The sequence below is a fragment of the Corvus brachyrhynchos genome, unplaced genomic scaffold, assembly GCF_000691975.1.
Source record: "Corvus brachyrhynchos isolate BGI_N302 unplaced genomic scaffold, ASM69197v1 scaffold409, whole genome shotgun sequence".
NCBI classification, from domain to species: domain Eukaryota; kingdom Metazoa; phylum Chordata; class Aves; order Passeriformes; family Corvidae; genus Corvus; species Corvus brachyrhynchos.
This window is the reverse complement of record NW_008246059.1, coordinates 3,660,898-3,678,094: the sequence shown is the minus strand read 5'-3', so window position 1 is coordinate 3,678,094 and position 17,197 is coordinate 3,660,898. Positions and strand designations below refer to the sequence as shown.

General features: G+C 36.3%; 1 protein-coding gene across 2 annotated transcripts in view; it reads left to right on the top strand.

Annotated features, from left to right (window-relative positions):
• Positions 1–17,197, top strand: part of ZNF407 (zinc finger protein 407) — a 338,591-nt gene that overhangs the window by 22,365 nt on the left and 299,029 nt on the right. For both annotated transcript variants that reach the window (XM_017746161.1, XM_017746162.1), the window contains exons 2-3: positions 2,702–7,531; positions 13,354–13,468. In XM_017746161.1, the coding sequence (XP_017601650.1) occupies positions 2,746–7,531; positions 13,354–13,468 (4,901 nt within the window). In that variant the 5' untranslated portion in view covers positions 2,702–2,745. The remainder of the gene's footprint in view (positions 1–2,701; positions 7,532–13,353; positions 13,469–17,197) is intronic.

Here is a 17,197-nt window from a genome sequence, read left to right as displayed (position 1 = left end):
AAAGTGGGACGGAGGCAGATGTAACTCTGGGAAGGGTGTGCAGAGGTAGATGAGTTTCATGGAAACTTAGATGTGTGCTAGCAATGAAGTTGGTAAAGGTGTATCATTAATGTTTGCCGCACGTAGCCTGCTGTGCAGCTGGAGAGCAATTGCCTGGATAATACTTACTGGTTGTGGGGGTAGATGTGACACTGTTGACTTCATTAGGAGAACTGCCTGTAAATGGAACAGAGTTTGCATTGCTAGAAGTTTGTCATGAAATGAAGGCATTAGATAAGGAATTAGGCAAGAAGTCTGGGGTGTAAGGCATCTTAGCATATTTGTATTACACGTGATTATTTTAATTTCATACTGAGGTTATTGGCAGCACCTATGAGATTTATGTTTTGCATTTTTCAATTTTCTAGCAGCTAGTTTGTAGTTCTTACTACAAACAGCTTACAAAGATAAAATAGAGGAAATACATTTTTTTTTCCTAAGCACTAGAAAAATCCATAACTGGTGCAGTTGAGTGGGGGATAATGTTGGACACCAGAACTGGGATTGGTGTCTGAGCACAGTGCAGGATGAACTTCTACTGGAGAGTTACTTTTTTAGGTGTGTGAGTGGGCAGTGGAGATGAGCTGAATTTGCAGGGGAGTGGCAGAAAAGGCCAGATTTTTATTGTTGGGGAAACCTCTAATTATCCCAATACAGCTCTTGATAGTGGAAATGTTCAATGCCAGTACTAGTTCACTGCTGGACAAGTTTTCTGATAAATCTTATGGTCTGAGAGTATCCTATAAAGAAGATGGAGAATTGGTTTGAGATTGTAAATTGTCTTGTACAGCAAAGGAGAAATGTCTGTTCTTCCGTAGGCCATGCAAGGGAAGTGTGATCGGGTCTCAGTGGTGGGCTAGGGACCTGCTGTGGAGGTGCAGCAAGGCAAAGGACCCACGGTTGCTTGTTCAAGGATGGACTTGCGACAGTTGTCATTGAAGTGACTTGATATTTTGCATTATATAAATAAAGCTGTACTACAGTTAAACCACATAATTTTCATTTGATCTTTCTTTCTGTATCCCAAGCAGTGTTCATAACTTTTTCTGGGTAAGCTTGCACTTCAAAGGCTTCATCTGGTCTTGCTATTAATTGCTGTAGTGTTTGTGAACATACCAACAGTGTGCTGACTTATACCAGCTGAAAATATAACCCTGACTGTTTTCCTTCTGACTAACTGTGATAAGTTTCTATCCTGGTTGTAGGAACAAAGAAAAATAGTAGTGCATAAGAATCAGAAAGCCACGTTTAGGGGACAATATTGTGATCCTCCAAAGGGCTGTTGTGATCTAGAGGTGGTTATTCTCTTGTTATTTAGGAATAACTAGCTCAGTATAGGTTTGGTCAGTGCTTCAGCTCAGTGAGAGACCTACAGTTGAAAAACTGTTCAGTGTATGCAGCTAATGTGCACTCAATTCCTTAGGGGCCTTCCATAAATTATTCTTAAGCAGAAAAACACTTTTTTACTTCCATGGGTATAAAGTCGAACTGATTTGAATTTATTTTCTCAGTTTAATACTTTCCTACTTTGTCCTCAAAATTAAGCATAATTATTTTTTTTAGCATGTACTTGAATAGTTTTTTGTACCCTACATTATCTGTATCAACTTTGCAATTACTTAATCTTGTCAGGATGTACTTACAATTGTGGTCATGGCCTCATTCAATGGGTAGCTGAACAAAAAACTGAATACTTGGATCTGCAGCAAATTGATGTTTAAATCATGGTGTAAAGCACATAGATAAACATTTAGCATTTAATAATCTGTTAAAATGAAATGCATTTTCAATTCTCAGTTACTTCATATCAAAATGAAAAGATAATAAATGTCAAAGTTTGATTTCCCATCCCCATCCCTCTTGTAAACTGTGTTGGTAGCATCAGTTTTCTGGTGGTGACATCTTGGGAGCAGGAGGGTCACACTGGGCAGTTGAGCAAAAGCTTTTGTTAACTGGATTTGGATGGTTAGAGTTTGTGCTGGGTTTCAAAGGTGCTGCCCCTCTCTGCACTGTTATTTCATGACTTTTTTTTTTCTCCTTCCTCCTCCCCAGTTGGGAAACAATATTTTAGAGGATATTTTAGGAATGATGGGGAGCTATACTTGTGGCATGTTCTTTTAGAACATGGTTCTATTTGTGTTTTCTCTCTTTAGCAGGTAATCTAAGCAGAGGAAGGAAAGTAAGCTGCTACTTAAAATATTTAGCGTTTCTGTTGGCTTTGTTTTGCTTGTTGTTGCAGTCATGATTATTTCTCCTTAGAACTTTTAAATTTGGGAAGCTGATTTTCTAGTTCAGGAGGAGTTAAATATTCCATGACCAGTTCCCTGAAAGCTGTTAGTATTTTGTGTCCTAAATATACTTCCAGAAGCAAAGGTCATGTTTGTCTGCCCAAGTTTAAAGCATGTAGAAGATTACTTGATTACATAAAAACTGTGGGAATCTAAGTGTTTGTTCACATGGTGCTCATCACAGTGAGACCTGTGTAACCAAGTGCCTAGAAGGTGGTTTAGATACCATGGTGAAAATGTCTCCTCATATCTTTCATTGTGTCTGTCTTCCTGCCATGGTTTTAATTTTCTATATTGCATGGGTTTTTTAAAATTTGATTCTTTTAATCTTTAAGTTTGCATAAAAGACTAATAATAACTCTTTTGTTTTGTAGGTGCTAAACCAAATGATCTACATTTGATAATATCACTGTTAAGAATGGATGGGGAGGAAAATAAGAAGAAAGATGATGTTGATGAGAATTTGCCAGTTGAGTTGACAGAAGAATCCCCAAGAAATACATCAGGAGAAAATGCTGGATGTGACTCTTCATCTCAGCAGAAAACAAGGCTTGTATCAGATGAAGTGTTCAGGGACCTTGAAAAGAAAGGAAAAGAGAATGGCACAAACAAAACAGCACTGTCAGAATCACCAAACCTGGATGTTGTTGAAGCAGAGAAATCTGAAAATGTCTCCAGAAAAAGAAAGCAGAGTTCTTCAGAAGACATGAAAGACAGTGGAAGGAAATTGCAAAAAGTTTTAGCTGGAGAAGCAGGTAGTATGGTAGCTGGAGCTGTAAAGAAGGAAGGAGTCACCAGTTGTCCTGGTAGTGACATATTTAATTCAGATATCCTGTGCCTACATTCCGATTTCAGATGTGCTGCTGCTGATGCCATATTGAAAATTCACAAGGAAAATAAACATTCACAAGACGTGTCAGCTGCTGTTCCTGATAAATTATATTCTTCAGAAGAACTCAGTGTTGTCTGTACAGTTGGAAACATAGACAATGATCCTAAAGGCAAAATGAGTGACCAAAGTTTACCTTCCTGCTCTGATAAGGAAAAACATAAACGAGAAAGCCTCTCTAAATCATCCAAAGAGCAAACACGCCCTCACTGTAGTTGCATAGGTGAGTGTAGTTCAACGTTGCATATGCATGTTAAGCGAGATCATGAGAAATCCAAGATATTTTCTTGTGATCTTTGTGGTTTTCAGAGTGCTGAAGAGAGTCTCCTGAATTCTCATTTCCTTGGCAAGACTCACCTTCGACGCCAAAATCTTGCTGCACGGGGAGGATTTGTACAGATATTGACCAAAAAATCCTTTAAAAACCAACAATCTACTGCAACCAAAGAAGGGAATGTCAGGGGAAAACCTGGGACCAATAAATTAAGGGCAAGAACTGCTGATGCAAAAGAATTAAGTGTTTGCAGTGCACTGAAAGGCTCAAAAGTAATCTTGTCTAAACAAAATGATGGCAGTGAACTTGTTGAAATGATACCATCTTCAAATATTCCCACTGAAAAAACAGATACTATGACAGAAGAAACATTGCTTGCTTCTGGTGCAGAGGGAAATGATGAAGTCCGTACTGAAAAACTAGAAATACCAGGACCATCAGAAAATATCTTGCAGAAAACAGAATCCCTTCCAACTACCAAAAAGCTAGTTAGCAGTTTACACAGGACGAGGAGATTTGGTAAGCTTAAACACAAAAGAAATGTTTTCTTGTTAAGGTCTCCATTTGGACAGAGTAGGTCTTCTAGATTAAAAAGGCAGGTTAAAAGAAGATACAGCTTGTTGGGTAATAGTAAGAGACCCAAATCTGAAACTCAGAGAGTATATTTGAAGCCTATCTCCAGCACACAGCTTAAACATGATGAATCAAGCCTTATGTCACATACAGAACTAGAAACAGATGCTAAAAGTAATTGTAATGCTGCTGCAGAAATACAAGATCTTACTGAACATAAGCCAAATACCCCTTCTTCTAGCACTGCAGATGCTAAAGATTCTGAAGTTAAACTTACTGCTGATGATGGTGCTCTTCATACTTGCATGGATTGTGGTCATGTTTTTCATGATCAAGAAAGTCTGGAAACTCATGTTGCAAAGCTTCATACAAGAAGGATCCAGTTGCATTGTCAGATGTGTAGCTATTCCTCTGGAGTCAGGGAAGACATGAAGCAACACTGTCAGGACAGTAAACACTGGATGGATGGTTGTAGCTTTAATTGTCAGCTCTGTTCATTTAGCAGCTTGAATGTGGTCAGCCTTCAAAGCCATATGAGTGAAGTCCATAATATGTCCCATAGTTGTCCAGCTTGCATTCTTTTTTTTCAGTTGGAAGAAGATCTGATAAATCATCAAAAACATGAGAAACATGATGGATCATTATTTCAGCAAGCTACTCCATTGAGTAACAGCGATCAGACCTTGCAAGTGGTACCTTACACTGACTCAGTAGCAAACAATAGCCAAAGACTTGCAAAGGAAATGGAAATGTCAATGCAAGCAAAAACTCCAGATATTTCCTTCATAAATCATAGAAATGAACTAAAGCATTCTGTTCTGAATAAAACCCAATTTCAATGTAAAAAGTGTTTTTATAAGACAAGGTCTTCCACAGTTCTTACAAGGCACATAAAACTCCGACATGCACAAGAGTATCACTTCCTTTGCAAAGCATGTAATCTCTACTCTCTCAGTAAGGAAGGAATGGAGAAACATATCAAAAGAAGCAAGCATCTTGAAAATGCCAGGAAAAACAACATTGGACTACGTTTTGAAGAATGTATTGTAAAGGTTTGCGTTGGTGTTGGTGGCATTAAATCAGTGGTGGATACTTCCATTTCTGGGAGTGGAAATGCAGAGTTGGATAAAGAAATTATACATGTTTCATCCTCGTCTGTGGAAAACATATCAAGAAATAAGGAATTTGTTCCACTTGAGCAGAGGATTGGTGGAAATGAATTGGTTTTAGCTAGTGCATCCAAAGGAGGGAAACCTAAAGGTACTATTTCTAGGACGTGTACCCATTGTGGCCTTTTGGCCTCCAGTGTTACGAATTTGACTGTTCACATCAGGCGAAAGCACAGTCATCAGTACAGCTATTTGTGTAAGGTTTGCAATTACTACACTGTCACCAAAGGAGATATGGAACGTCACTGTGCAACCAAAAAACACAAAAGTCGTGTTGAAATAGAAGGATGTGGAAAACAGAACTCGGAGATCATCGTTAGCCCTGAAGGAGGTAATTTTGAATCCACGAGCAAGAAGATTAACAGCCCCATGACTGCCTTGTCTGAACATGTTGAGGATGGTGGCCAGTCATCAGATTTGGAAAATGCTGTCGTAGACAATCAGGAAGTTGAGCAAGGAAATGCTGAGCTAAAAGCTGCAAATGCCAGTAGGCTGCCAGATTTGCAGCCTGGTAGCAATCCATTAAATATAAACCAACGTGTGTTGCTGGAACCAGTGAGGGTTGCTCAGGACTCTGACCCAGGCTTCCAGAGAAGAGCCATCAGTGCAAATGACAAGAAGTGTGTACACTGCAGCTTCAGTGCTCATTCTGCTGCTTCCCTAGAGCTGCATGTGAAGCGAAAACATACAAAACAATTTGAATACTACTGCATGGCTTGTGACTACTATGCTGTTACTCGCAGAGAGATGATAAGGCACGCGGCAACAGAGAAACATAAAATTAGAAGAGAATCTTTCGTTTCTTCTTCTGGGGAGGAAGCAAATACAGCAAATATCACTAAAGAAGGTGCTGCTTTGCCTCAAGAGGAGCAACACTGCAGTGCAGGAGAATCAAAAGCTATTTTAGGTGAAACAAAATGTGCCAGTGATGCATCAGAAGGTGATCATATGAGTAAAAGCTTAACTGAGTGCATTGCCTTAGATGAAAATACATCTCCGGGAATCTCTAAAGATGTCAGTTCCCAAAATGCAGTAGGAGGTGAACTTCATGAGGAGCCTAAAAATGGAGGAGAAAACCCTTTTTGTGAAGGAGTCCAGCAAACTCCTCAAAAAGATAGAGTTGTTGAACTTGTCAAGGAAGTACCAGTTAAAGAAACAGGTACTTGTGAGGTGCAGAAAAGTAAGCATGGTCAGGAGCTGCTCAACTCAGATGATGATTGCCCTGTGGAAAATCAAAACAGATCAAGCAACACAAACTTCAATTCAGAAAAAGGTGTGGAAAGCTTAGAAGAAAACAGTGAAAACCCAGAAGCAGCGTGTAGAGACAAAGACAGTCTCAAAAAAAAATCACAGAAGAAAAATAACCCACTTATGCTAAGTCTTCCAGAAACAAGTAGTGCAGTAGAGCAATCAAATTTTTCTGGAAACACTGGAGAAACGGTACAAAATATACGTAGTTTAGATGGTAACAGAAGTTTCAGAGAGGATCCTACTGGGGAGGAGGAAGAAGCCCTTATGGAAGCACAACATGAAGCTGAAGTAACTATAAATAACAGTGTTTGGGAGGCAGATGGCTCAACAGCTGAGGGCATGCAAGAAAGTAGTAATGAGGCTTTAGGAACAGTTATCAGTGCTGATGATAAAGGAAAGGCAATGCAAAATGTTGGCAAGTTTGATTCTTCTATAGTGAGGTTAAAAAGTCATCAAGATGGGGAGGCCACTGACCGTTCTGCAGAAGGACAGATGTCAGGGGCAGTGAAAGCTAGTGAGCTCACAGTGAAAGCAGACACTTCAACAAGTGGTGGGAAAAAGAAGAAGTCAGAAGGAATTTCCCTTGGGGAATCGACACGTATTCGCTGTGATGACTGTGGTTTTCTAGCAGATGGTTTGAGCGGACTAAATGTTCACATAGCCATGAAACATCCTTCAAAAGAAAAGCATTTTCATTGCTTACTCTGTGGAAAATCATTTTACACAGAAAGCAACCTTCACCAGCACTTGGCCAGTGCTGGGCACATGCGAAATGAGCAGGCGAGTGTGGAGGAGCTGCCCGAAGGAGGCGCAACCTTTAAGTGTTTGAAGTGCACAGAGCCCTTCGATTCAGAGCAGAGCTTGTTTCTCCACATCAAAGAGCAACATGAGGAGCTGCTGAGGGAAGTGAATAAATACATTGTTGAAGACACTGAGCAAATAAACAGGGAGAGGGAAGAGAACCAAGGCAATGTCTGCAAGTATTGTGGGAAGATGTGTAGAAGTAGCAATTCCATGGCCTTCCTAGCTCACATCCGTACCCACACAGGTATGGAAACGCTGTTGTTGCAAGTGTTCTCTTTCAAACAGAGTGATTTATACCGTTGGTCTTTTTCTGCTTATTAAACTCTTTAGTATTTCTTATGAGCTGGCATTTGTATCGCCTGATGAGCCCCTGATGAAATACAAAATTACCTAAAAGGGTACGAAAATACAGTGATCAAAGGGCAGAAAATGTAAAAACATTTCAAGTACAGTCACCCTTCTGCTTTTTGTTTCATATAGAGAGATTTTCTTCCTTTTAATCTAAATTGTAACCATTGATTGGTTCTTAAATTTATATAATGAAGCAGTGGTGGTTTGAGAGAACAATTAGCTGTTCTTTCTAACTTTCTCTTCCGTGCAGTTGTTTAATATCCAAATTGTTTATTTCATTTCAATTAAGTGAAACTTTCAGCATTACATAATGCTTCAGAATAGGCATTTGATATTACATCATTCCTAAATAAATACTAATAAGAAGCAACAAGAGGTTTTTGTAGAAATAAGTTACAGGGATTGGAATTGGGCAGCCTTTTTGGAAGGTGGTGTGCAGTGCTGATGTGTTGCACAGGGATGTAGCATCTGATTTAGTTTCTGTGCTAATCACACTTTCAATTTATTTTTATGTTTAATTTTAAGTGGAAAATTTAAAAACATTTCTGTAGAAAAATGCATAAGCTGCAGTTCTAAATTTATGTAAAAATTCACTGCGATGTTTCTATAAACCTGCCATACATTCTTTATTTTAAATAGACAGCTTTTCTAAATCACTGAGCTCTGCTTAGACAAGTGGTGTCTCCATGGTTGAATTTATGAGTGGATTTGAATAATAAATTCACATTTCAATGAACATATTTTCATTAAAACTGTAAGGTTTATTTTACTGTACTTTTAAATAATGGCTTATTATGGAAGCTATAGTTTAAATTCATGCAGTATTTGAAACTTAGTGCATGGTTACAAGGAAGAGAACAAAAAGGTAAGAAAAAAGAAGCCTGAAAGAATGGTAATTCCTGGCATAATCCTAAAATAGTTTTCTAATGTTTTTTATGAAAAGGCAAGGGCGTGACTGGACAACAAATCCTAAAAATTAATCTTGGGGAACAGGGACATTGTATTTCAAACCTTTCAAAGTATTTTACTATAACTGCAGTATTCATGTATACCAGTAACTCACATACTTAATATTTTCAGCATTACTTCTGTCCTGTCAATAACGTAGTTATCTGTATTGCTTCAGCTAATATTCAACTTTGAATGCAGTGTTAAGTCTTTAGAGGGATGCTCATGTTCACATGGTCAGAACAGCTGTATCAGCCCTTAATATGCCCTCTTACGGCAGATAAAACTGAATAAAACTAAGGGGGAGGATGCTAATGGAGCTCTCTTTAGAATTCTTTATGCAACTGTCTGGTCAAGACGTTGCTTATAATTGATGTGTCCATTACTTGAATTCTCTTGTAATTATAGTCAATAAGTCTTGTAAATGTGTTAAAGCTCACTAAAAGCATACAAATTCAAGAACAGAGTAAGGCTAATAATTTAAAATAATCAATGTAGGCATTTCAGCACTTAATTTCCCTTGTGTGTTGATAGCTGATCATTCTTAATCCATTAAGATTTATTTAGTCGTTTACAATGCAAAATAGGTTTGCACTGGTCACTTGTGCCATTTGAAAATGTCCACCAGGTTAAGTGCAGAATGTAGTCCATTAGTCTTCCTTGACTATATGTATTAATTGCATTTAAAATCAAGTTAATGTGGATGTGAAAGTGAGGTAACTATCAATATATGACAAAGCAACCCTACTTACATAAGTTACATCATTGATTGTAACATTTAGTAAAAGTTAGTGTACTTTTTAACATCTTCTGTGTAGGTCTTATCATGGAGTATATTTTTATTGTGCTTTTGGATAGCACTAAATATGCAAAGCAGTAAAGGAATACATTTAATTTTGCAAGTAATTTTTTGAAGCAGAGGTATAGAAGGGTTACAGAACAGTGTTTTATCTGCCCTCTTTCTCACTGCAACTTTAAATGAAATGTTTTCTAAGGCTTTGCTTATTCACATAAATAGTAATGTGGAGACTTTTATTAATAGTTAATGGGAAGAAGGCTTTCTCTTCCAATCTCTTATTTTCATATTTGTGGTCTTCTTTTTATAGAACCTTTTCTTCCCATTTGTATCACAGTAGATGCAGTTTAATAACAAAGTTATTTAGGTTATTGGGAGTGATGGCAGAGGGAAATGGCCTACTGCGCCAACTGTATGAACACTTCTTGTAACATTGGTGAGGCAAAGTACAGCATTGCCAGCGTCTCACCTGTCCCAGGGTAACAACAGGTACATAAAAGCACAGCCACACATTTTCCCTTTTAGTGTTCTGATTATGTGCTTTTAAAAAAGTCTTTTATCAGCGTCTGGATGTCCATAAATATGTTTATTTACGTGTGTGTGTATGTATGTGTAACCATCACAAACTCCTTTTCTTTTTTTAATTAAGTAATCAGTGATGGTTTGGGGTGACAGAGGGAAGGGAAGGGAAAGTTGCAGAAAGATACAACTAATAATTTCCATTAATAGAAAAATAATGTTTCAAAATACCATTAAATAATGTAGGAGATTTTCACATTGCAAATGAAAAGGAAGCTTTGCTAGAGAGGACCTAACAAGTAAGTCCATCACATGTTGACAAGTGAAAATGAGGAAGCGTAAAGAAAATAAAAGGAGTAGTAGAGGTGGAAGACTTTTTAGTTTACAATTGATGGAGGTCCCATAAACTTAATTAACAATCAACATCTGAGGAAAAATCACCTGCAACCACATCATCTTTGTTTCTTTTCTCATCAGATTTCTCAGTTAATGGCAGTTGTGTCCAATGCAAGGATGGTGTATTACTCCTCCTGTCCTAAGCATAGGAGGAAATGGTATGATGACATTTCATGTGGCTCTGGTCACTTTGTATTGGGCCTGAGCTAGGAACACAGCTATGCCTGCAGGTGCAGGTGATGTTGCCTTTGGCTGGCCTAAAGCTGAGACAGTGAACTTTTTCTTACAGCTTTGCGTCTGTATTATCCTAATGTAAAGCAGCTCGAGTCTTTTTTTACAAAACAGTAGAATGGCTTGTGTCTGCCTGACCTGAACTCTTAAGTTTAGTCTAATTTTCAATTTAGTGTGGTGGTAGTGTTTTTTGTTTGTTTTGTTGTTTTTGTTGTATTTTTGTTTTGTTTGTTGTTGGTTGGTTTGGTTTTCCCCCAATTGTTAAAAGCCGTATTGTTTCCTGCTACCATCAGAAAATGTACATTTGTTTTTCATGCCATAACTTGTGGGTAAAGTAGTTTGGTGGTATTTTTGGCTTTTTTTTTTTTTTTGAGTAATGTGGTTGAAAAGATGACATAATGAAAGTATTTTTCTCTTTTTTTCTGAGAACTAAAAGCCAAATGTGAATCCAGTAGTATCACAGTTTAAAACAGCATAAGAGAAGCACTGAAGTTGATGATAAATATGGCTAAGAAATGGTTAAGTGCTTTACATTGTTTTAGAGAGCTTTATGGCAAATACAGATTTTTTTTTTTCTCCCATTAATTTAAATCTTAATCTAATGTCTTCATTTCTAGTATAAAATGTTGGCTTGTTCCATCCAAGAACATACTGGAACAAATTTGGCATCAGCAACCTAAAAGGGAGATACACTGCTTTTGTTTCAGGTGATAAGTACTGACTGGAGCCTGCCAGCACTTGAATTTTCATGGAGTTTAAACGGAGATGTTAACAGATATTCAGCTCTGGATCTGAGAAAAAATCAAAACCCCTCAAGGCCTCAGTGATTTTTGGATGAGAGCAGTCAACAGAATAATACATTTCTGTATTGTCAGCACACTGTAGTCACGATTGTTCTGAACTCGAGTTCTTCACAAAGGAGTCATGTAAAGGGAAAACAGCAAAGGTCTTGTATGGAAGCCCTGTGGGACACCTGCAGTAACAGAATGAGGAACGAATTTACAATTTAATCAGTAGGAGAGAAACTAAGGGAACATAGGATAGAATCCACTTGGTATTTGAATTCTGTGAGAAAAAAGAGCAGTATAATCGCCAACAACTATGGCCTTGTTGTTATTAATTGTCCAACTAAAGATCCTAAGTTAAAACGTCAACTTTTAGTAGTCTTTTAATGCAAAGATGGGGGTGTTCTTTTTGCACAGGTCTCTGTAGAATGCAGTGTTGATTTGAAATGTCACCAAATTAATGATTAATTCAGTTTTATCAGGATCATTTAAATAAACTGGGTTTTTTTCAGTGTGATGGATAGAATGTGATTGCTGTGAGCTGAAGTCTGAACCTGCTTTTGACATTTAAACATATAAAGCTGACTTAGATATAACCATTGAGGTGCTAAATATATTTTACATCTACTTCCAACAGTAGAAATGGAAGTATTAAGAGATCTGGCTTCATTGTCATTGAACTGTGAAATATTCAACCTTGTCTGCCCGTGCTTAGTACTGTTGACTTTTTTATTTCAGTTAGGAGATTAAAATTAAATGCTTCATTTTTTGTTAGCTTTTGGGAATTAAATTGAAATTTAAGACTCTAAAAATTTTTACTAAGATCCTCAATTTCACCAGTGGATTCTTGGAGGATGTTCTGTTTTCAAGGGCAAAGCAAAAAGGTTCATTGATCAAGTATGATACAGTGCAACATTTTTCTTATCAGAGCTCTTTATGTATATTTATTAAAGATCCCATATTTCATATTATGCTTAACTGTATTGGAAGAAGTACTTCACAAAACATATACTAAACATAATATGGAGACTCTGTGACCATATTGTACTTACTTTTAACTGCAATTCTATGATTTTGATTTATTGATTTAAGGATTTAGTAGTCAGAAAATTGGAAAGTGCTTCTAGAATGCTGCATAATAACCTGAGGACTGACATGTGCCCAATTTAACTATGTCAGTAAAAAAGATGTTTTTCCATCTCGAGAGATCATCACCATTAATTAAGATAGACAAATAATTTGACTTTTTGCTGAACTGATGTGATACAAGAAATAGGCTGATACTTTTTCCTTGGAGAAATAATTTCAGAGTTCTTTGGTCTGCAGCAGACATTTAATATTAAAGTTTGTTCTTGAAATAAATAATAGCCAAAATGTCAATACTTCTGGTTTGCAGAATAATCATAAATTCTTGACCATAAAACAGTCATAAAGGCATAATATTTTATCCACTGTATATTCATACATTGCATGCCATTACAATAGCTAGGTGATGAATCATTTGCTGTGTGTGACAGAACAAATCTGAAATACCGATGCTAATGTGAAATCTATTCAAAGTTGGAAGACTTGTAATATTACTTTACTTTAAAGATATTTGCTGAAAAAACAAGTACATTTTGCAGTTTAAACCAATACCAAGCCACTTTAAGACCATTACCTGAGTTTCAGCATTTGGCAAAGATGTAGAACAACTTTGGCTATCTTGTTGAAATTTTATCTGGTAGATTTTCATCTCATTTTAATATATTTTGTGAGCTTTTTAATGATAAGAAAAAAGACCAGATTAAAAGTTAAGAGAGCATAAGTGATCTTGAATTTAAGGAAACTTTAATGAGTAATGTATAGCATATACTGTCCGTGTCTTGGGAGTTATAAATTTATGTACAAGATACTTTTTTTATTAGGGAAAAATCTCAAGCAGGTTAAATGTGGAATAGGTTTTCAAAAGGTTATTTTTCCTCAGGAATTTTTATTTCTTTAACCGTGGGTGATATTTTATTCTAATTCAACTCATATCTTATGCTAAATTTTACTTAGGATCAAAGCCATTCAAGTGCAAGATATGCCACTTTGCAACAGCTCAGCTTGGAGATGCCAGAAACCATGTCAAGAGGCACCTTGGGATGAGGGAATACAAGTGTCATGTCTGTGGGTGAGTAAATTGAAACAGTCTCCACCATGCTTAACCAGGAGAAGAGCGCAGAATATGCATTGTTTCAGAATTGAAAACTGTGATGTGAGCAAGAGTGGCTAAAATTATGCATGCATATCCTCCTTTCCATTGTTATGGTAAATTCCTTAAATACAGTTATGACATTCTTTTCCCACTTCTAATCCTGCACTGAAGATGAGCAATTTTATGGGCTACAAGGTCAATTTGAACCTGTAATCTGTAAATTGACTAAATTATAGGATGTTCATTCACATTGCCAGGGAGAACTGTAAATTCCATTTAAAGACATAAAAAATATATAATATAGACTTTACTGTGTGGGGTTTTTTCTTTTGCTATACTGTTATAATTTTAGTACCATTAACAGATTTCTGGACTCCATTAGGGTTTTCATTCTTTATGAAAACAAAACAGAAGACAGATTTTTCAAACAAACGGATCTAAAATATTGCAGGCATAAGACTTTTAAAATAAATTGAAGTCTTTTATGTGCGCTTGTGTTCCTGTTTGTTACCCAAAAAATCTTGTTTTCTTTTTACAATCGTTATTTCCTCAGAAGGATCGTTCATAATGTTTAATTGTCCTTCAAATGTGTTGCATTTAATAGGAGGCATTGAGACTCCTTAATGAAAAACTAATTAATTTAGCAGAAATGTTTAAAAGGTTTTAAAATGCCATGGCATATATGGTACATCATAGGACATTCAAAGTTGGATTTTAATACCCTAGTTCTGATTAAAAATATATTTTAATGTTATTATGCTGAAGAAATGAACTAATATATGCATCATATAAAAGCATTTTACTCAAACCTATGTAACCTGCTATAGCAGTCTTATGGCTAATGTGTAGAAGAGCACAGGTTCAATTAGAGCAGGAGGCTGTTTTTCAGCCTTAGTGTACCGATCTACTGCAGGACAAAGTGAGTTAGACATTTTAGAAGACAAGTGAATCTTCAGCTGAAGATGCAGCTGAGTGATTTTCACTGATTCATCTCTCTGTTTTTCAAATAATTTTGCATGCAGCATTATGAGATATTTTGGATGGGTTTACTCACTTAAGAAAATTAATCGCCAACTTCTTGAAACAAGAAATAAAAATGTATGAGCCCAATTCTTAAGTCCACTGTATATGTGTAGTAGAATAACTTGTCCTACTCCTTATTTTGAAGCATGGTTAAAATGAAGTAGGGTATTTTATATTGTTTTAAAAATCTTAGTTACTGTCTCTACTTTATGAATTGCAAAGAATTTGACATGGAAGATAGTTAAAACCTACAGATCCACAGAAGTGTTTAGCAAAGGCTAAACTCTCTTCTTTAGAAGTTGTTCACAAACTTGACATTGGTTGTTGGTTCAATTCCCTTTTAACTTAAACTGAAAAATCATCATATTATTTGACTATTTCATTGTGAGAGGAAAAGTAAAAAAAAAAATTCATACCAGCTAATACGATATCTTTTATAAAAGAAAGAAGAGAATTAAAATTATTAGGATTTGGCATAGTACCTCATTTTTTCAAAAACTCATTCTATCACTTCAGGATTGACATGTCTGACAGAACCTGTCTCAGAAATTGCTCAACTCTCTGTTGGGATTCACAACATTTATGCAAGAGAGAGAGCAAAACATGCATGAATGATTTAAACTTTAGATTGAAATGTAGTCACTTTCCTAAGCTCATCGATTACTCTATATTGCTGACATGTCATACCTGGTAGCCAAGCAGGTACTTATTTTCCATTTTTGTGTATTTTTAATTTTTATCAACAACGTGGACCCATGCTATTTAGATATGGCAAAACAACTGGCTGAAGAGACATACACCACAATACCCATGCTTACAAATATCTGATTTATATCCCTGTTTAAATAATCATCACATTTCATTTAATGTGCACCAAAAATGTATTTTAACAATCATGTAATAACACTGATTTATCTGGGAAAGTCATTTTTGCACTGTAGCTAACAGTCCTGAAGAATTGAGCGGGATTAGGAGGAGGAATGACCAGAGGAGTTTGAACCACAGTCCATATAATGAATATACCATCTTATATGTGGAAGAGGAGAAAAAAAGTGTTAATAGCCTGTGCTGTATTTGTGCTCTTTTAATTGAAAGGACTGGGTAGCGTGTTGGCTAAAAAAATAAAGTAGCAACATAAAAAAAATAAAATTGCTAGGATTGGCTATCGGATTAGTGGCACTATAGAGCATTGGTACATTAACACCACTGACAATGTCAATTCATTATCATTGATGGCTAAATAATCTTAGAAATGCTCAGTGGACCTATTAGTTCCTGAACATAAGCAGCTCATGCTGCATTTCTTCATTAGCTTTAATTGCTATAAATTTTACCTTTTTAAAAATCATGCTTTAAAAGGTGAAGTGATCTTTCAGGAACATTAACTCTGTAATTTTGTCACAAACAGAAGGTCCTGCACTATGTTTTCTTTTCTACAGTAGTTAATATTCTATCCTCTGACTTTTAGATTCTCAGTAATAAGCCCTCTGCTAGTTGTGAGGATAAATTGTGTTTCAAAAGCTTTTGAATCTGCTTGGGCACTTTTTAAAGGTGAAATGTCAGTGCAACATCATGGTGTGGTCTCAAAATACCACCTTTTTTAAAGAAAAATTATTTCTAAATTTTGGTCTTAAGAAAAAAGGCAAAAAGCGTATTTTTGGTGTTGTTTTAGGAAGGGTTTGCCGTGTCTCAGTTTTCCAAATGATCCTCATATTTACATGCTACAAAGTACACAATATATAATTCAGCTAGTTGTTGAAAAAGGCAGTAATTTTGCTTTGTTGTTTTATTTTTTTTTAATTGAAGTTCAGGGTTTGTTTTTCTTCAGCTGCACAGCAGAAACTACATGACACAGAAATTGGACACCGCTAATGTTTTAACATTTGGAATAAACCGTCTGCTACTCATTGCCTTATCGCAGATGTGTGTTAATTGTTTTCTTTTCCATATCCATGGCTGTAAAATATATCCCATTATTTCAGGGGTAATGTCTATTTTCTGTGGGTAGCAAAGTGCTTCATATTTGAATTTCATTTCTGAAAGTCTGACTCTGAAATTGGCTGATAACCCTGGGTTAGGTGAGCAAATCTTGGTTGCCCAGCATTTAAAATTTTTGTTTCATTTGCCTGGTGAAAAGGCTTATCGTGCACTTCTCAAATTTTATCCCTTAGGTAGGACATGAAAAATGCATTGCTCTGCAACTGAGATTTGGAACAGAATTTATAGGCAATGTTTGATTTAAAAAAATGTCTATTATTCCTTTGCCTTTTTCTTGCTTTTGCTTTTAGAAACACAGTTTTGGGGTATGTAGTTACATGTTTCAAGTAAGAGTGGCTTCTTCCTTTTTTTTTTCCTCTCTCCTTTTTGACCACTTAAAAACTGATTGAAGAAGATGGGTGTAAGGTAGGTTTGGATTGTTAGGAAAATTTAAAACATGCACATAAACTTTTTTTGCTATCTTCCTACAAATCGAAAGGGCATTTGTAGCTATGTCTTTATTATGTTTAGTGCACATACAGTATTTAATATATAATAGTCATGTGTTTTGAGAACAAAAGTAAGCCTTTGTAGACACAAAGGAATTAGGAGGGGGGTCAAAAAGATTGGATTTTTTCTGTATTTTGCTAGAGTAGTTATGTCTTGTAGGTTTTGGATGTGATGTTTTGGGGTGGTTGTGGTTCC